Genomic DNA, 20,280 nt, shown 5'->3' with positions numbered 1-20,280 from the left:
ACCTGTGAGCTAGTGCTCAGGTGGTGGCACCCCTCACCTGCAAGCCAGTGCTCGGGGGGGGACACCCTGTGCTGTACCTGTGAGCTAGTGCTCAGGTGGTGGCACCCCTCACCTGTGAGTGCACGCTTGTAGACCCCCTGGAGGATAGCAGCAACGCGAAAGAAAGAGAATGCCATGTAGAAGTTCCAGTTGGTGACGGCCGGGGTCCCCATGTGGAGACAGTACGCTGTGAAACACTCCTCGGCAGTGGGGATCCCCAGCTGAGTCGGGTCGCAGTCCCGCAAACCTGCGGGCACAGGGTCGTCACCAACAGTCAGTCTCCTCTACAGGGAGCATCTGAGCTTCTGAAAAATCACAGGGTCCTTCAGAAAGGAGTTTCACAGAAGCCAGCAGGCCCTCCTCCCCAGGCACCGGGGAATCTTCACCATTTTTCCTTTTGCTGTTATGTTTTCTTTTTGTGTTTCACAATTTATTTAAATAATTAAATTTGCTACAATCCTAAGAGCTCATTTGCTACAATCCTAAGAGATACCTTTAAATGCACACATTTCACTTTAAACGTAAGCCAGCCCACGTGGGCCTCTTCCCACTGTCATGGGAGCACCCCCAGCTGTGTCTTCTGGGGCACCCCATTCACTACACTTCACAGATGTGTCGTATTTGACAAGTTGAGGCTGGTGGCTGCTCTGTGGTGGGTCAGCCTACTGGTGCCGTTTCCCCCGCAGCCCATGATCACTTTGAGTCTCTGTCCCATTTTGGAAACACTCCCGTTACTTCAAACCTTTTCCAAATGCTCCTGCACATCTAATGGACTACAGCATGGCATAAACCTAAGTGGCACCTTCGCCGCAGTGCACTGGTCCAGAATCCACCCCCTGGCATCTCTCAGGTCTGCCTGGAGCACTGAAATCTCCAGGGCTCAACTCCACACCCGACCTTGGTCCTGGAGCTGAGGGTCTCACGCACTCACCCCCAGCAGCACTCGTACCTCGAAGCACTGGGAAATCTGACGGCAGGTAGTGAGCCAGGCAGCTGTAGGCCACATCCGCCAGTGGGTCACCCAGGGTGGACAGCTCCCAGTCCAGGACGGCCTTCACCTCTGGCTTCTCGGGGTGGAAAATGAGGTTGTCGAGCCTGTGGAAGCCACCGAGGGGTGGAGAGGCAGCCTCAGGAGTCATCACCAGGATGTCCTGAGCTGGCCTCCTGGGGCTGCGTCCTCCAGGTGCCTGGCTGGACCTTGTTCCACAGCCTCCCCGCTTACTCACTCCACAGCCCTCTCTTTCTGCAGAGAGCTCAGGGAGGCTGGGTCCACCTGAGGACCCAGCGGCCTCCCCAGGGTTGAGTACCCAATGAGCAAGGCTCCCAAGGGTCCTCCTGTGCGCTCTCATCCCTGTGCAGTTGGGACTGGAAGCGCGCAGCGCAGGGTACCATGGAAACGCAAGCCTGTCTGTCCCCTGCTGCTGCGACCCTGGGACTACGCCTCAAGGCGCAGTAATTGAGTATTAGTAACTTCACTAGTTTAAGGGTCATCCTTTTGATGGTGCGGTGGACTGCGTGTGGGGAGCTGGCCAGCTGCAGCACCAGCCACAGGACCCAAGGGTGCAGCTCCACTCTGTCCCGTACGGGGTCGCTGGGAGGCAGAGGCCGCTCTGCGGCAGTGGCCTGAATGGGTCTCGGGCTCACCGGCCCAACACTGTTCTATGGTGGTTCCATGAAAGCAGGCTGCACCAATCAGACTCCCTCAGGGTTCAGTGCTGCCTGCTTCCCACCAGGAAGCCGGACTCTGCTGGGCCATGAACGAAATGATTAGACAGGCAGAAAATTCATAGAACAGACCTGGCTTCCAGATCCAACAGGTATGAGCACTTTATCAAATGTGCGTCTCATTTTCAGAGTGAAACAGTCTAGACTTGGCTAACGTGCTCCACTTCTGTCCTCTCCCTTCGTCTCTCAGAATAAGTGCTAACCTGAAGTTGGAACGTATCGGAGCCATTTTCACTTTTCCTGCCTATGCCTGGGTATTCTGTTGTTTTGATTTGTGGTAAGGAGCTGCACTGCCAACCCAGGGGTGCGTGGTGAGAACCCACCAGCCGCCACGTGGAAGGCTGGGCAATCTGCTCCAGGGGGGTTTGCCACCTCTAAAATCCTGCTGCAGGGTCAGCTGTGAGTCGGTTCTGACTGGACGGCACACGAGAGTGTTTAAAATGTTTCCGCCACAGCCTGTAACGCTCAGGGTGCTGTGATGAAGTGTCTGACACAGCGCATGGATCGCCAACGTGAGACAGGGACAAGGCGTGAGCACATACTGTGAGATAATCGGCTGGAGGAACTGCTGACACAGGGCCAGAGACTGTCCGGGAAGCTCACGAAAACAAGGTGTGCCGCAGACAATGCTCGGCACCAGGGCATCCTGTCTACGCCTGGTGCAAAGCTTGGTCCCTGCAGGACCCAGGTGCCCAGTGGGCAGTTCCCACGACCAGCAGTAAGCCAGACACTTCATCCACATGGTCATTTATGGGCTAAGAGGTTGGAAAGAGCCTTGACCATGAGCGGCAAGGAGGAAGCAGTGGCCATCGCTTCTGGAGGCATCAGGACGCTGCAGTGAGGGACATGAGACACAGTGGGCAGGCACTGTGCCTGGACGCATCTGCGGACGCCGAGGTACAGAGAGAGGCAACGACCGGGACCAGAGGACAGCACTGGGGCCACAGGCCCACTCACCGGGCTTCCCACTGAGGGATGGGCCGGAAGGCTAGGAGGGAGTGTGGTGGGAAAGGCGGGCTTGAGGCCTGAGGGGCTGGAGGCGAGGGGGGAGGACTCAACCACAGCTATTGTCTAGGTCACGGTCATCCGGGTTGGACGCAAGAGCAGACGGTGGACAATCACCTAAAATAAAGTCCATCCAGTCACACTTGGAGGTCATTTGAGGGTGCCACCAAGAGACAGGAGGAGCTCAGTGACACAGCACAACCACGGAAACGAGACGCCCTGACTGGCAAAGCAAGGGGCTGGCTTTACCTCCAGTCTCTGCTCTACAGCCCGACTCAATTAAAGGGCCACTTCCGAGGGAATGGGACACAGCTCCCTACGGGGTGCACCACCCCAGGCTCCCTCCACGCACCCCCGTGACACAGATGCTCTCACAGCCGCCTGCGGGCTCGCGGGAAGGTCCAGCCGGGCACACCCCAGTTCTACGTGCAGCAACAGAGTCACCACACCACCAAGAAACAGCGGGCATACCCTCCACTTGTTCCAGTCCACATGAGGGTCTTGGGGGGCAACAGGCAGCTGCGCTCCTGGCATTACCTGAATCCCACCGTGCGGTGGCACAGCACTCATTACCTGAACCCGTGGTGACACAGCACTCATTACCTGAACCGCTCACTCCCACATTACCTGAACCCCACTGTGTGGTGACACGGCACTCACTACCTGGGCTCTTCAGAAGCCTGCTGGCTACCTCTGGAGATGTTCCGGCTGTCACAACAAGGAGACGTGAGGCAAGGAGAGAGGCCGCTATGACATCTAGTGGGTGAAAGCCTGGGCCCTGCTCCAATTTCCGTGCACAGCACAGACCCCAACGAGGAATGTGGTCCCAAATGTCCAAGTGCTGAGGCCGACGACCCTACCCCGACCACCACATACAGGAATGAGGACACTTCCAGCTGTGAACTGAGTCGCAGTCCCGCTCCCCTTTGCACCCCATCCCAGCTGTCTTCCCATGGGGCGCACTCGGCCGCCTCCGGGCAGGTGTACCTGAAGTCCCCGTGCACCACGGTGCTCCTCTGCTCCCGCGGCAGGTGACTCGGGAGCCACTCAATGAGCCTCTCCATGGCCGGCACGGTGCTGGTCTCCGAGGCCCGGTACTGCTTGATCCAGGTCTGCACCTGCCGTGGAATATAGTCCCCTGAGGGGAAGAGGGCTTACCAGCAGGAAGGGGCCACACACACCGTCATACCTGCACGGCCGCCTAGAAACCCACCCAGAGAAAAGGCAGAGGGAGTGTTCTAGACCCTGTGACTGGATTCTGGTGGGAGGAGCGAGGGGGGCCTTCACAAAGCTATGTGGGAAAGCAGACGCCTCTGTGACGTGCCATCAAGTCAGTTCCTGCTGTGACCCTGTCTGCATACAGTGGAGCCCAGCCCTGGTGCCCCGTCCCCCAGTCCCTGCTGCGCCGGGGACCCTGTGCAACCACTCCGTCAGTCCAGTGCACTGAGGGGCGTCCTCGCCTTTGCGGACCTTCTGTTTCACCAAGGAGGAGGTTCTTCCCCAGTGGCTGGCCGCCTCTTCTGACATTACGCCCTGAGGGTTTTGGAAATTCTTCCCCCAGGAAAGCCATGTGTAATGCTCCTTCTCTGATGACACATCAAGGTCAAGCTGCCCAGGTGGAAGCCACCAGCCATGTCACCAGGGCTGACAAAGCCTTGTCTGCAGCCCGCCCAGAGGGCCTAGGAGCTTCCTAAAGCTTTAGGCTAGTAAACCACATTTAGTTCAGTGGAAACAATCCCTAAACTGTCAAGGACTTCATTTCACTTGCACCGCAATCAATGCCAGGGAAAGAGCAATCGAGAAACAAAGGGACGCGCTGCAGCGGGTCTGCCACAAGAGACCTCACCAAAGTTAAGAGGCAAAGGTGTCACTTTGAGGACTTTGGGGTACCTGGCCCAAGTCGGGGTACTTTCAGGAGCCCCCTGTGCATCTGAAAGATGGACAATGAGGAAGAAAATCTAACGGATGCCTTCGAGTCACAGTGCTGGTGTAGAAAACGAAACAGACGATGGGTTGCCAGGAGGTCAAGTCAGCTTAAAAGACACGCATCCAGGAGGCTGCTTGGAAGCAGGATGGTGAGAGTTTCTCCTGAGACACGGACTTTGGAGAGGCTGGCAGAGGGGGCCAGACCCTCCTTGGAAAGGGGAGGACAGTCCAAAAAGGAGACTCTCAGTGGCTGTGCCAACAGAAGCAACCACAGCAAGGGCGCGAGCACAGCACTGGACCTGGCTGGGGACGCCAAGGCGCCGTGGCTCAGATCAGAACTGACAGCTTTGGAGAGTTCCTTTTCCACTAAACAGCTGCTGTCTAAGAGCGGGGACTCTGTGGCCAACCGCCTGGGTTTGAAGCCCAGCTCTGCCATTCTCTGGCTGTGTGATGGCAGGCAGGGTACTTAACCTCTCTGTGCTCGCTTCCTCACCTATGAAAGTCCTCACAGAAGTGTCAGGAGGCTAAAATGCACACAGCTCTTGAAAGCGACCCTGAAGTGCTGTTAGCTTTTTTAGCTTTGTTATTTGCCACTAGGAAACCCGAGAAAGCCCAGCCAAGGGATGTGTAAGTCCCACTGGAGCCGTGAAGCGGGACTTTGGGAGTCCGCCCGGCCCATGGTCAAGCTCGGCCACTAGCTGAACGACTCCAGGTCTCCACTGCACCACACGCACGGAGGGCGTGAGGATGTGGTTCCGCAGGCTGTGTGGGCGACCTGCGACTAGCGTGCTGAGTGACTATGTCAAGACTCCAGTCCATGTCAGGGCCCTGGCTCTGAGCCTCCCCTGCATCCCTCAACGAGGGAAAAGTGTTCCCCAGACGCTGAAGGATCTGAGATGAGGACTGAGAAGGCAAGTCCCTCCTTGGTGTCACTTCACTCCCAGAGCATGTGGACACCAACCACCTAGGGAGTCAGCTGGGCTGTGGGACATGGAGATCAGCATCAGTGCCAACTCACCATGTAGAAGAGGCACAGGAAATAAGAGTGTCAGTGAAGCCACGTGAAATGTTCCAGACACTGCTGCGACACGTGGGCTCTCTACAGCACTGATTACAAGAAAAGGTATTCTCCATTCCTTGACTGGATTGTTTGCAGGAGGTGGTGGAAACCCTCTCCACCCTGCCCCTTTTAATAGATAATGGAGAAGTTGGAGTATAAACCAGGTGCTAGAAATTTAGGGGGGAAAAGGTCTTAGGGAGTTCTGGTGGTTTAGTCAGGAGAGAATAAGGCAGCCAATCCAAAGGTGAGTGGTTCGAATTACCAGCTGCCCTGTGGGAGAAAGATGGGCAATCTCCTCCCTGTGATTTACAGCCTCTGAAAGGCATGGGAGAATGTCCTTCTTCATGTAAATGCATGTTGAAGTGAAACTTACTGTGGGCCTAGTGTTAAGCAGTTGCACTGCAGTCACAGTTCTAGTCAACCTGCAGCTCTGCTGGAGGGCGGGCCATCTCCTCCCATGTGATAAATGCCTCTGAAAACCTGCTGCAGGGTCAGCTATGAGCAGATTCTGACTCAATGACACACAGCAAACATTATGTGTATCTGCGTACCGGAGGCCTATGGGGTTTCAGATCCAGACCTGTACAATACAGCAAGTCACAGGATGTCAGGGCTTCCATTTTCATACTAACCTGAAGTCTATTAAGCATGTAACAGGACAATGCAAAAGTCTGAAACACTGTAAGAACCATCAAAACGTGGCACAGAGACAGAAAGTGTGCACGTACTGTCGGGGAAATGGCTCTAACAGGCTTGTTCAACTCAGGGTTGCCACAAACCTCCCGTCTGTAAAAAATGTACTATCTGTGAATTGAAATAAAACTGAGTGTACCTGGACACTTAGACAGCTAAGAAACAAGTATGACACAAATTAGCAACTGTTCAATCTGGTCCTCGGTCACGACTGGTGCAGACCTAGCTCCATGATCCAGGTCAGGCTCAGGGCTCGATCTCTGGCCTCAGGCCCCTGGCGAGCTCGGACAGCTAAATGTGGAGTTGGTGGTGACAACCTGGTTGTCAAATGAGAACCTGAGTTAGAATGACACCAGAGGAGAAGGAAGCAGAGAGAAAAGACCCAGAAAAATTAATCTCTGGCATTGTTTGAATTCCTGGCTGGTGTCTAAGTCAACCTAGTACTAAGACTTTCTACAGTCCACAGGTGTCCACAAAATGATGGTTTATGTACTGCCAGGTTAGATTCGTGCCTAAAATCTTGCAACTTTACGAATCTTGACTAATACTGCAATTGGTTGCAAGAAAAGGATGGTATTATAGCCAGAATTTAGGATGAGAAGGCAAAAGTCAGCACGCCTGTTAGGTGGGAGCCAAGAGCCTGACACGACTGCTCACCTGTGGACAGAGCCCCCACAGACAGAGCCCCAGGAGGCCAGTGCCTACTTGACTGCACCTGGGGACAGAACTCCCATTGAGGGGGACCCAGGAGTCCAGTGCCTGTCTGACTGCTCACCTGGGGACAGAGCCACCAGAGAGGGGGGCCAGAAGTCCAGTGCCTACCTGACTGGTCACCTGGGGCCAGAACTCCCATTGAAGGGGCCCCAGGAGTCCAGTGCCTACCTGACTGCTCACCTGGGGACAGAGCCCCCAGAAAGGGAGCTCCAGGAGTCCAGTGCCTACCTCACTGCTCACCTGGGGACAGAACCCCCATTGAAGGGGCCCCAGGAACTCAGGACGTGGGGCAGCAGCTTCTCACCTTGCTTCCCATAGTCCCCTAGGCCGGCAGCTGTGATGTCCACACTGTGAATCTGACACAAGACTCTGTTCATGGCAGTGTACACGGCCCGCCTGTGGCTAGGCTCCAAGCCAGGCAGAGAGGGGTCTTTGTAGATGATGCCCGGACAGTACTCCATCAGATAGAAGGGAGTGCCGATGATGCTGGAGGTGGGGACACAGAGAGGGCGTTTCAGGGACCGGAGTCATAACGTGACATGCTGTGGGAATGGTCTGCTCCGTGCACCGCACCCCCACATGCAGTCTGTTCACTGGGTTGGAGTTAGATGCTGGTCGCTTCCTTTTCCTGAGCACGAAGCAAGCTCCCTGTCAATCCACACACACACAGCCCTGTCTAAGCTTCCTGCCTCTTTCCCTGGTCCATCAAGATGTTACTGGGATGGTTAACACAGCGGGTGCCCCGGAAAGCAGCATGGCTCTCTGCTGCTGACTGTCTGTGTGACCGGGGTAACTCCCTAGACCTCTGGAAATTTTTTCAATGTACCTCAAATGTAATTCAAAAAGTTGTTGTCTGACTTAAGGGTGTGAATACACTTGAACTGCCTTGCATAGGGCTTGGCTTGAATAAGGCGTCATGAAATATGACTCAACAGCACCTAACAACGACGACAACAGTCATCATTTGGCACTATAAATAGCACATGCCCCCAACAGTATGATAGTGACCCACAGAGATGTCATTCACGTTTTATTTACTCCTAGAAATCGTCTTACTGCTCTTGCCGCCTTTCAGTTGTGGGGCTGGAGAAGAGTCTTAAACATACCGTGGACTGTCAAGGAAAAAACCAGGTCTGTCTTTGAGAGGATGAAACCTAGTTTCTCCTTGTAGGCTAGGATTTTGAAGCTTCGTCTCCTGGCACATGGCTAGGAGAGAGACTGGTCCTTGGAGAAGGACATCATGCTCGGAAGGGCACAGGAGAGGAAAAGGAAGACCCCAGTGAAATTAACTGATACAGTAACTGGGGTGATGAGAGTTGGTGTGTTGGAATTAGGGAGTCTGGCTTGGGACAGGGCAGGCTTCAGAGCTGCTGTACACACGGTCTCTATGGGATGCAGGTGACTCGATGGCACATAACAACCACAACCTTTTATAGGTGGATATTCTAACACGGAAAATCTGTTATAAAAGACATTTTTGAGACAACTTAGGAAATTCAGACAAAAGCTGGTATGTTAAATATAGTATTTTTAAGAGCTTATATAGTAAATATATTTAATAGTAGATTATGAAATATTACAGGATTCTTTTCCATGATGACAATGAGACTGTGGTGTAAAAAGCAAAGTTCTTAATTCTTGGGCGCTGCATGTCACTGTACATACAAGCAGCATAGCCCCGAATGGACATCTACACGTGCGCGCGTGTGTGTGTGTGTGCAGGAGCGCGCGTGCCCCTGCGTCTACTCCCCACTGTGACTCCATGGGCAGAGTGGAGCCCCACGGGGTCCTGGGGCTGCCTACTCTCTGTCGGTGTGAACCATCTGACTTTTCTCCCCTCAAGAGGTGGAGAGGTGGGTGGATCCTAAACGCAGACCTTTCGCTTAGAGGCCCAGTGCACCGCCAGGGCTTGTTTCTGTATGTGCATGCTGTTAAGTGCCATCAAGACGGGATGGACTCCAGCTGACGGTCCAGAGGGTTTCCATGGGCAGGAAATCGCCTGGCAGGAGACTGCCCATCATTCTCCCTGGAGCCCCTGGTGAACTGCGGCCACCTGACTCTGAAGGGCAGCTTCTTAGCTCCAGGCCAGCAGAGCGCCCTCTATCTGTGCTCACAAACACACACGCTCCAGAGAGTGAATGGGACCCGGCTCAGTGGTTCCATCCAGACGAGGTTACGTGGGCATTCTTCTGATTACTATTTCTGCTTTCTTCTTTTCTAGTTACAAATTTTTGTGATTAAAAATTTGAGGGAACCAGGAAGATCTGGTGGCATAGTGGCAAGAAGCTGCACTGCAATACCAGAAGTGCGTGGATTGAATCCACCAGATGCTCTGCTGGAGAAGGAGGGACAATCTCTACCTGTACCAGTCAGACCCGATTTGACGGTACACACATAACAAATAATAAAATAAAATTAAAGAAAAATGAGGGGGGAAAGATACCCAAAAATCAAGTTACAAAGCAGTATACAAAAAGCTTGGAAAGACCACAGTAATAATAACTTTTAAATATATAAAAACGTTGTGCTCGCTTCAGCAGCACATATACTAAAAAATATAAAAACGCAATAAAAATTTAACAAAAAATGTTTACTTTTAGAATGTAAAAAGATTTCCTGACAATTTCCAAAGTGGGTATTTCTTTATTTTTCAATATAATGTAAGTATCTCTTTAAGATCTTTGACAAGGTTGACTCATTTTTTTTATAAACTGGAATACGAGTAGTTTATGAGGCCTTCCTACTCATACCTTGAACACAGGAGCCCTGGTCGTGCTGTAGGTAGAGCCCCCGGCTGTTCACCGGAGAGGGGAGTAGCTGACACCTACTGGTGACCCATCAGGAGGAGTGGGCAGTTTGCTTCCACACAGACAGCTGCTGTTGCTGACTACCGTTGAGTCAAGCACGCCTCATAGTGATCCTATGCACAAAAGACCTAAAGCCTTTCCATAACTCTCCTCATTTCTCCAAGTTCACAGAGTTTCCAGAGGCATGCTGTTTAGGAAGTGGATGCCACTCCTGCTTCTGTGAAGATTACAGCCTTGGAAACGCTACGTTCTACTGTGTCACTAGGGAGCCAATTTGATGGCAACGGACTTGGTTTCGTTCTGGCTGGACCTGGAATATGTAATGGGGAATTAAATCTGCACATTACCTTGAATCTTCACAGAGGTCAAGGACTTTGGGGACAGGAACTCCAGCACTGGAGAGAGCTTTCATTATCCTGCCAGGACAAATAAAATGAAGTTAGCTGATGAGACTCTCTTAAAATTATTTTTCTGATTTAGAAATTCTTACAGCCAAAAATGAAAAGGGAACACTAAAAAATAGTTCAGTTGACCCCAAGGAAGGTAAGAAACAAACAACAAGGAAATGAAAAGCAAATGGAGCCCAAACAAAGAGTAAAACTACAGAACTAAACCTGAACCTGTCAAGAGTCATGTTCTAGTTCATGGATTCAGCACTCCAATGAAAAGACAGCTTCAGACTGCACAGAACTGCGGGACACAACTGTACGCTGTCTACAGGAGAAATACATGACCTGTAAAGACACAGAGAAGTCAAACGTAAAGGATGGAGCGGGCGGCCAGGCAACCAGGAAACATGTGAAAGCTGGTATGACCACGTTGCTATCAGATATAGCAGACACTGGGACCAGAGACCAAGGAGGATAGTTCAAAATGACGTGTGTTAATGAAGTCATCAGGGCGGTGTAACAATCACGAGTGCACGAGCCTGGTAACAGAACGTCAAAACACAGGAAACAAAAATGATCAGAATTAAAGAGAGAACTGAACAAGCCTTTGATCCTGAGATTTTCACAACCCTCTCTCATTAACTAGTAGAACGAGATGGAAAAAAGGCAGTGAAGACATGGATCTGAACAATACTCCCAACTGACTTGACCCGACTAACAGTTACGAACCTCTAAACCAGCATGCTGTGAGGAAGGCCCCTACTTGGAAACGGGCATCATGCTGGGATTGGAAGACCCTCAACGAGATGGACTGATACAGTGAGTGAACGGTGTGCTGGCCCCAGTGTGTCAGAGACGGTGAGGACGGCATGGACAGGACGGTTCAGATCTGCCGCTCTCAGGGTTGTTCTGAGCCGTGATGGATAATTCGGCAGGGGCAGAATGCACGTGCACGTTGCACCCAGCACGTTCACCAAGGGGAATCATGTGCACCCCCAAAAGTCTCAGCAGATTTCCAAACACTGCCTTTGTGACAGATTACACTCTCAGATGCCAAAGTGATTAAATGGAAAATCAATACACAGAAAAATCTTATACATGCAGCCATATACTTCTGTATCATTCATGAGTCAAATTTCATATGGAATAATAATGCCAATGTAATATGTCAGACTGTGGACACCGTTAATGAAATGCTTAGCGAGAAACTGAAAACTTTAATGTTCATCATTTTAAAGTAAAAATAAACTCAGAATAAGTCTAGGAAAGGGCATAAAGAACAGAAATAAATAAAACAGAAATAAACAACAGGAAAAAAATGAACAAAATTAAACACTGAGTTCTCTGGAAAATACCATCACCATTGAGAAACCCCAATTCATACTAAAGAGAAGCCAAAATACAGAAAGAGATGCTGAAGTCAAGGAGATGAACAGAAGATTTCAGAGGACCGCTCAAGAGGACAAAGAAAGGATTATAATGGGATGTGCAGAGAGTTGGAGGCTAAAAAGGGAAGAACTTGCTTGGCATTTCTCAAGATGAAAGAACTGAAAAACAAAAATTCAAGCCTCGAGTTACAATACTGAGAGACACTACAGGCAAATTCTTGAATAATCCAGGAAATATTAAAAGAAGAGAGGGAATATACAGAGTCACTGTCTCAAAAAGAATTGGCTGCCAAGGAACTATTTCCAGATGTACGATACGATCAAGGGCCAGTGGTAATGAAGGAAGAAGATCAAAGCAGTACTGACAGCACTGGCAAAAAATAAGGCCCCAGGAATCAGTGGGAAAACTGGCATGTTTCAACCACAGGCACAGGCCTGGACATGCTCACCAGTTTAGGTCAGGAAATGTGGAGGACAGCTGCCTGGTCAACAGACTGGAAGAGATCCATATTTGTTCCCATTCCCAAAAATGGTGAATGATCAGAAGGTGGAGATTATCAAACAGTATCATTAACATCACATGCAAGCAAAATATTATTAAAGATCATTCAAGAAGGGCTTCAGAATGAATGAAAACCCAAAATCTCTGTAAATGTTCATTAAAACTAATAAAATTTAATAAAAAAAAAAAAAAGAAGGGCTTCAACAGTACACAGAAAGCTGCCTGAGGTTCAAGCTGGGTTTAGAAGAGGTCATGATACCAGGGTTATCACTGCTAACGTTGGATGGATCCTGGGTGAAAGTGGAGAACACCAGAAGAATGCCTATTTGTGTTTTATTGACTACACAGAGGCGTCTGACTGTGTGCATGGTAACAAGCTATAGCTAACATTGAGAAGGGAATCCCAGAGCACCTAATTATGTTCATATGAAACCTATACCTAGACCCAAGAGGCTGCGGTGTAAGGGAAATTGTTTAAAATGAAGAAAGGTGTGCGTCAGGGTTGTATCCTCTCTCCATACCTATTCGATCTGTACACTGAACAAATTATTCAAGTTGTTGGACTCTAGAAGAAGCAGGTGGCATCAGGACTGGAAGAAGACTCAACAATGTTATACAGATGAAACAACCTTGGTTGCTGAAAGTGAGGACTCAAACTTGTAGAAGATCAAAGAATCCGGCCTTCAATATGCCTTACATCTCGCCATCAAGAAAACAAAAATTCTCACCCCTGGACTGGCAAGCAACGTCATGACAGAGAAAAGTCTGTAACTGTCCAAGATTTCATCTTACGTGAATCCACAGACAATACACTTGTTACCTGAGGTCAGGGGATGAGGACATTTTTTGTACTGGGAAAATCTGCAATCTCTCTCAATAACTGAGAAGCAGGGATGTCAGTGTGAAGACCAAGGTGCAGTCTTTCAATCACTTGCTACGCATCTGAGAGCTACACGGTGAATAACGATGACAGAACTGCTGCCTTTGAGCTGTGGAGTTGGAGAAGAGCACGGAATACTCCATGGACTGACACAAGAACAAACAGGTTCTTAGAGAAAGTGCAGCTACAGTGCTTTTTGGAGGCAAAGATGACAGTGCTTCATCTCACATGTGCGGTCCGATGTCAGGAGTGATTGTTCCTTGGAGGGGGATGTCATACTTGGAAAGGTGGAAGAGTGGCAAAAGAGAGGACGACCTCCCGTCAGACGGACCGACGCGGTGACTGCAGCTATGGGACGAAGAGGATGGCACAGGGTAAGACACGGTCCAGATCTGCTGATCATAGCTATGAGTCCTACGCAACCTGACGGCACTTAATAGAAAAACAGTAACACTGAGGAGAGGAAGAGTATGAACATCAATTAACGACTGATTCTAGGAGAGGATATAATTATAGATCCTACTGACAGTACGCAGTGCTGGTTGCCTAAGATAAGGTAAGGAGCTGCACTGCCAACCTGAAAGCATGTGGATCGAATCCAGCAGCTGCTCCATGGGAAAAAGACGGGCAATGTCCTCTCCTTGACTTACTGCCTCTGGAAACCAGCAGGGTCAGCCATGGGCCATGTCCGACTTGACAGTGCATGACAACAGCAACCACAACAACTTACGTTAAAAGGATGTTGACTGGTGTCCTGGAGTCTACTACAACTTACAGCTACGCTACGCACGAGATTGGGACCTTGCCCTCCACCGTACTCACCACACTGAAAGGGGAACGTGGAAACATTAGGGACTATTATAAACTTCAAGTTAGCGTGTATACACAAGTATTCTAGGAACATTTTCCTGAAAACGCTAATTTATAAAACACAGTATTAAATATAATACCTAAACAACCATGTATTACGAAGGAAACAGCACGCCAGGGAGCACTGGTAGCCTGATGGGTAAGGGGCTATGCTGCCAATTCCAACGCAGGCAGCAGGATCCACGAGCCACTCCACAGGAGAAAGGCCTCTCCTCCCACGGGATTCAGAGCCTCTGCGAACCGACTAGAGGGCCAACTGGGAGTGGTTCCCACCTGACAGCATAAGTTGCTCTTTGTTATTAAATAAATGGAATTCATAAACTAATCTTCCAAGGAGAAAGTGTTCAGGCCCAAATGGTTTTACTGCTGAGTTCTATCAGACACGTAAACCGCAAACCCCACTGTCCTCAAGCCGATTCTCTCACAGTAGCCCTTCCTGACTTTCTGACTTTCTGACCTGCACCTCTTGCTCCCTCAGATCCGCTGGGCTGTCTGAAGCCATCTTCTGGTCAGCAGCGCTCCGTAACCCACAAAGTCACCAGAAACCCTTACCAGATACTGAGAAGATGGAAGGGAGTGAAGAGAATTACCCAAGCCCGGGCCACAGCCTCACAGCAGGAACTGGCCGCTGTCCAAGTGCCTCCCTCCTGGGATCAGGAGGCCCCGATAACAGGTCTTGACTTTGGTTTGGAAAGGAGGCCTCCTCTACTCTCAGCCCACACTGTGTGAGTGGCTCCAACCCCCCCAGGCACTCCACAGAGGAAGCAGCAGCTGGCTGCCCCAAGATTACGCGATTACGGCTCTGGAAACTACAGACAGTTCACCCGCCCTGCAGGGCATCGCTGGCTTGGTGGTGTTTAATCTTGTCCTCTTAGGTGCTGAGGTTGTTGCTGGGGAGGCCAAGTGAGGGAGCGCCCCTGCCCTGTGAACGAACCTGAATTCCCTCTCCACTGCATGGGCAGACGGAAGGAGCTTCCCCGGGGGTTTCTTCCTCAGAACCAGCTGGCGGTCGGCCAATCGGATGTAGTAAGTCGGGTTTGACTGTCCGTGATCAAATTGGAGGAGTTCCAAGTGACCTGCAGGTTTGGAAAGGAATTCAATCAGAGCCGGGCGGGTGTTCCTTCTAACAGGTGCTGCATCGAGGATGCACGTCACAACCTGGGACACATGGCAAGGAGGTCCTCCACCCAGGTTCCAGAGTGGCTGAGCCACAGGCCTGCCGGCGACACCACAGTGGACCTCGTTTACAAGGGGGTCAGATTGTCCTACTGTGCTCCTCACCAACTTGTAGCTAAAAGAAGCCTGTCGGCTGTGTGTGCCCAGCACAGCATGGCAGCCGTCCTGCTGACGGCATGCGTCAGGTGTATGATGAAAAGGGCCCTTGTGCCTCTGAGACGCACCTAGCCGTGAGGGATGACCATGAGGAGCAAGGGGGCCGCTGGAGGGAGCAGTGCTGCCTGTGAGGGCTCCCCACTGCTGAGCTGAAAGCAGGAGCCCCCCCACAGGGTCTTCCAGGCGGCTGGGGAGGCAAAGCACTCTGCTCCCGCAGCACTTACAGCTTCGGAAACCCTGGGGCAGCCCTGGTCCGTCCTACACGCTCACTGGGAGTCAGTGTCCACTCCAGGCCAGGGGGCTTCGTGACAAGCACCAGGACACAGGACCTGTAACTCTGCCTCAGGAACAAGCGAGGAACCAGCTCTCCTGTTCTCTGGCCCAGTCAATCCGGCCCCTGCTTCTTGGGGTACGATCAGCTATCCAGCCCAAACCACTGCCGTCAAGTCAACTCTGACTTGGGGCAACGCCCCCAGGTTTCCAGGGCTGCAAATCTTCAATCTCCTGGGAGCATCAAGTGCATTCAAAGGCCTCTCAGTCAGCAGCCCCACAATTCCACTGCAGAGGAGAGGGGAAGCACTCTCTGCAAACAGAGATCGATCTTTTTCAAGCATCCCGGGTAGGTGGGGGCAGTGAAGCTTTATCCAATCAAAAAGCACAGCCACGGCATCAAGTCCCTGCCCACAGACCCTGGACGACAGAGCAGCGCTGCCTCTCACAGCTTCCATCGTTTCTTTTTTAACTGTGACTTTAACAAAAGTTTACAGAAAAGTTGGATTTTCATTCATTCATTGCTGCACATTTCCTCCCTACCCTCCAAATTCATTTTTTAAAAATTATTATTAAATTTTATTAGTTTTAATGAACATTTACAGAGATTTTGGGTTCTCATTCATTCATTGTTGCACTCAAATTCATTTTAAAAAAATATATTCATTCATTGTTGCATAATTTCCTCCTTAACTCTGTCCACTTATGCATCTCCTCCTCTGGACTACTGACATCCAGACAATGCTTAATCACAGATTCCTTTTGAACAGTCCTTTCCTTCATCTGTTTCAATGCAGTGTTCATTACTTATCCCCTCTTTTCTTAGTTTCCCCACCCCCATGGCAGTCCTGTTTTGTAACTGTGATGTTGTGCAGTATTTGCCCTTTTGTGACTGAGATATTTCACTCAGCATAAAGTTCTCAAGGGTCACCCATGATGTGAAGCATTTTATGAGTTCTTTATTTCTCAGTGCTGCATAGTATTCGGTTGTGTGAACATACTATAGTTTTTCTATTTTTTTATTTGTTGGTGGGCACTTGGGTGGTTGCCATCTCTTTGCTATTGTGAATAATGCAGCAATAAACACGGGTGTGCATATATATCTGCTTGGGTGGTGGTTCTGGTATCTCTAGGGTAACAGTTGTATCTTTAGGTATGGAATTACTGGGTTAAATGCCATTTCTATTTCCAACTTTCTGAGAAAGCACCACACTGCTTTCCAGAGCGCTTGCACCGTTTAACACTCCCATGTCACCAGCATTTGTTGTTTGCTGTTCTGTTGAACTTTGCTACTGTTACTGGGGTGAGATGAAAATTCAAGAGTGGTTTTAGGGCTCCCATGTTGGAGGAAGCAGACCCCTCATCGCCCAGTTGAGCGGCCAGTAGGTCCCACCACACAGCCAAGTGCTTAAACACTGTGCCACCAGGGGTCCTGAACCTGTCTTTAGAAAAGACCCAAAGCAAGCCAAACAAACACGTGCACTTCTGAGTCGACTTTGCCTCTCAGTGACCTCCCAGAACAGAGAGCTGCACAACGAGGCTTCTGGGCTGTGACTCTCTGTGGAAGCAGACTGAATGCCTTCTGCAGTGGTGTGCCAGGGGCTGGAACCCCCCACCCCTGCTTAGCAGGCCAGCACCAGGACGGAAGCTAAGGCTTTCTCACCAAGTAGGAATCTCTTCAGATGTTCACAGGCCCCTGGACTCTGACAGTAGATTGTGAAAAATAAAGTCTCTGGGTTTAAACCAATTTGGACCCAGTGAGTGGGCCTTTGTGATTAAAAGTCAGTTAGGACCCAGCCTGAGAGCCTCTAGTTGGAAGCAGTTGGGAAATTGGGTTGTTTTTATTGACAATCAGGTGTAAATTGGTCATTTTAATTAACAATCAGTTGTAAGCTTGAATCCTCTTGCTCAAAGCAAAGCAATTAGGACCCCGTGGGTGGGCTTTGTTGATTAAAAGTTGGTTAAGCCCTTGGGGCTGGTATGAAGACTGATCTCCTACTAGTTACAGTTTGTTGTGTTTGGGAAGAACATTGTTCTAACTGGGACAGAACTTGTCTGTCAGCTTGCTATCCTAAGGTATTTGTGGGTTGCTGTGACACTGACAGCTATGCCACTGGTGTGTCAGATACCACAAGGGTTACCGCTGGTGAGCAGGTTTTAGAAGAACTCCCAGATCAAGACAGGCTAGGAAGCAGGATTGGCCACCCATTTCTGAAACAGCAGGCCTCTGAAAACCCTGTGAACAGCAGAGGAACACAGCTCTTGGGGAGCCATAAAAAAGAATCTGAAAGCAGCACTCAGACCTACTGGGCCAGTCACTGTTTTCGGCTTTGCCTTTGTTTCCAGAATATTCCAACAGGATATTGAATGGAGAACCAGATTATGAACCTAGTACCCAAATACAAGATGGTAAATACCTGTGGTCTGGGTCCCCAGTAAGCCTCTGAGATACTTCTCCAAGGAGTCTTTGGGAATTTCCATTCTTGTTCTCACAGAGCAAGTGTTTGGAACAGCTCTCAGCGTAAAGCCCAAAAGGGCTTCTAATTCCTTGATGGCAGTTTCTGGGTCACTAACCTGGTTTTAAAGAAAAGGTTGAGGATGTCCTGTCATCAGCCCTGGCCCCGTCCCCCACTCCAAGAGTGTGCTCTGAGAGGCTCCCTGTGTCCCTGATCCCCACCCCAAGCGTGTGCTCCGAGAGGATCCCCGTGTCCCCATCCCCTGGCCCCCCAAGCATGTGCTCGGACAGGCTTGTTTCTAGAGGGAAACATCCGAGAAGTCTGATCTCTGAGTAAAGATGCTCTGCAGCAGCGGCACCAACAGAGTGAGTTTTCTGTTCCCATCTGATTGCTCTCCACACTACACTGTATCTGCCGGGTCCAAGGCCACAATCCTCCCTCCTCCTGTGATGCCTTTTCCACCCAGTCCCTGTGGTCCAGTCAAGTTTAGTCATGAAAACCCAACACAGTGGCTGAACCGAGACCACCTCTGCACAGCCCTGGCTCTGGATGATGGCTCGAGTGGCTACAGGGTTCCCAGCCAAAGGGGCCGCCCAGGGTCTTAATCACTCCCTTCACCTTCTGGCTTCCTGTCTTCTCAAGCTGCCCTCAAGCCTGTCCCTGAAAACACAGGCTGCTAGTAACAGATTTCATCCTGAAAACTGAGACCACTGGCCCCCAGCCACATGAAGGGACTCAGAACTGTGGCCAATCAGCACACAGCAGGGTGGCAGTCACCTTCACAGTGTGAATCCCCAGACTGGCAGCTGCCTTGAGATTCAGTCCAAGATCGTCCAGGAAGATGGTTTCAGAGGGCTGTACACCCAGCCGCTCCAAGCACAGCTTGTAGATCCTGGGGTCAGGCTTACAGATGCCTTCCAGGCAAGACTCCACGACCTGCGGGTGACAGGGACAGCCCTTTCAGTCTCTGGGCTTCCCCGGTCCAGTATGGCAGCCCCCAGCCATTCTCATCCAAATCACAACAAAAGGTTGAAAGAAAAGAGACAATGTCCCATCTCCCCCAGGACAATGACCTGTTTCCTCTTACTGATATGGGAACCATCCACAGAAATAAGCCCAGGAGGCAGCCTGTTGGCACAGGTTGGCACAGGTGTGTGATTTTAAGACGCCAGCCAATGTGACAAGCTCTGACCATCGAGGACATCTAAATTTAAACTAACTGAATGTCCACGTTACTGGAAGAGTTAGGCCAAGATCCAGAATTTAAGGGAGTCTTTAAACCTAAGGATTCAAGCTGTCATCAAGCCCCCAAAATGGGTCACGTGTCTAAGAGTACAGGGACACTGAGCTTTCTGTTTTCAATTTCCGTCTGAAGCTAACTCAGAAAATGACTGGATGGAAAACCTGTTCACTCAACTCCTGGGACTGGCTGCCCCTAAGGCTGCACCCTGAGGCTGAGGCAGAGGCCCGGCTTCCACAGTTCTGGCTCAGGAAAAGCTTACCACGTCAAACTGCTTCCGGTCCAGGGGCAGAAAGCTGTTCCCACTGGAAAGACGGAAGTTATTGCTCAAGACTGCAGTCTGCAGGCCTCTTGTCCGGATCTGCGCTATGGCTTCAGTCATCACCGGGAACTGTTTGGTGACCTGCTCACTGGTCAACAGAGAGAAAAACGCGTCCACGGGCACCACAGTCTTGGCCTGGAATTGGCAGAGAGGGGAGACTCAGGAGCCGGGGGTCCCAGACAGAGTACAGGCAGCGGAAAGGTATCTGTCTTCCTAGCTATCCCCCTCCCTGGTCAGAGGCCAGGCTTCCTGCCGAATGCAGCTGTTCCTGGCCACCCTCGTTCCCAACTCTGCAAATGAGGTCTTCAATGTGACTTAGAATAACAGTTGCAATGTTAGGCACTGGAGCTTTTCTGAACAGCCTTCTAGTTAATCAGTCTGTGATGCTGCTATCAGGTGGCCAACTTAAGAAATTCTATATAATCAGAATCACAGGGAAGGTGGCTTTCTTCCCTTGGCATCATGTTCCACGCATTCCTATGATGCTAACCCACGTTTTAGTCTGGTTCTTGTGAGGGTGAGTGGGTGATGGACAGAAAGGACCCAGCATTGAGCACCTCCTCTGGGTTGTGTGTTCTGTTACTGCTTTAAATCACCTTCAAATGGGTTCAATAATGTATACTGCACTGAAACAGAGGAGGGAGAAAACTGTTTAAAAGAGA

The 20,280-nt window shown here is 50.5% G+C and overlaps 1 protein-coding gene across 1 annotated transcript in view; it reads right to left on the bottom strand.

Annotated features, from left to right (window-relative positions):
* The window catches only part of ACAD10 (acyl-CoA dehydrogenase family, member 10), a 33,612-nt gene that overhangs the window by 11,440 nt on the left and 1,892 nt on the right, over nt 1-20,280 (bottom strand). The window contains exons 3-11 of the mRNA XM_006894723.1: nt 19,559-19,753; nt 18,834-18,992; nt 18,018-18,174; nt 14,933-15,074; nt 10,317-10,385; nt 7,467-7,648; nt 3,757-3,907; nt 989-1,134; nt 113-286 (exon numbers count right to left, since the gene is read on the bottom strand). Of these exons, the coding sequence (XP_006894785.1) occupies nt 113-286; nt 989-1,134; nt 3,757-3,907; nt 7,467-7,648; nt 10,317-10,385; nt 14,933-15,074; nt 18,018-18,174; nt 18,834-18,992; nt 19,559-19,753 (1,375 nt within the window). The remainder of the gene's footprint in view (nt 1-112; nt 287-988; nt 1,135-3,756; nt 3,908-7,466; nt 7,649-10,316; nt 10,386-14,932; nt 15,075-18,017; nt 18,175-18,833; nt 18,993-19,558; nt 19,754-20,280) is intronic.

This window comes from Elephantulus edwardii, unplaced genomic scaffold, assembly GCF_000299155.1.
Source record: "Elephantulus edwardii isolate Elephantulus edwardi_28Jun2011 unplaced genomic scaffold, EleEdw1.0 scaffold00148, whole genome shotgun sequence".
Classification (NCBI taxonomy): Eukaryota; Metazoa; Chordata; class Mammalia; order Macroscelidea; family Macroscelididae; genus Elephantulus; species Elephantulus edwardii.
This window is presented reverse-complemented; position numbering and strand designations above follow the sequence as displayed.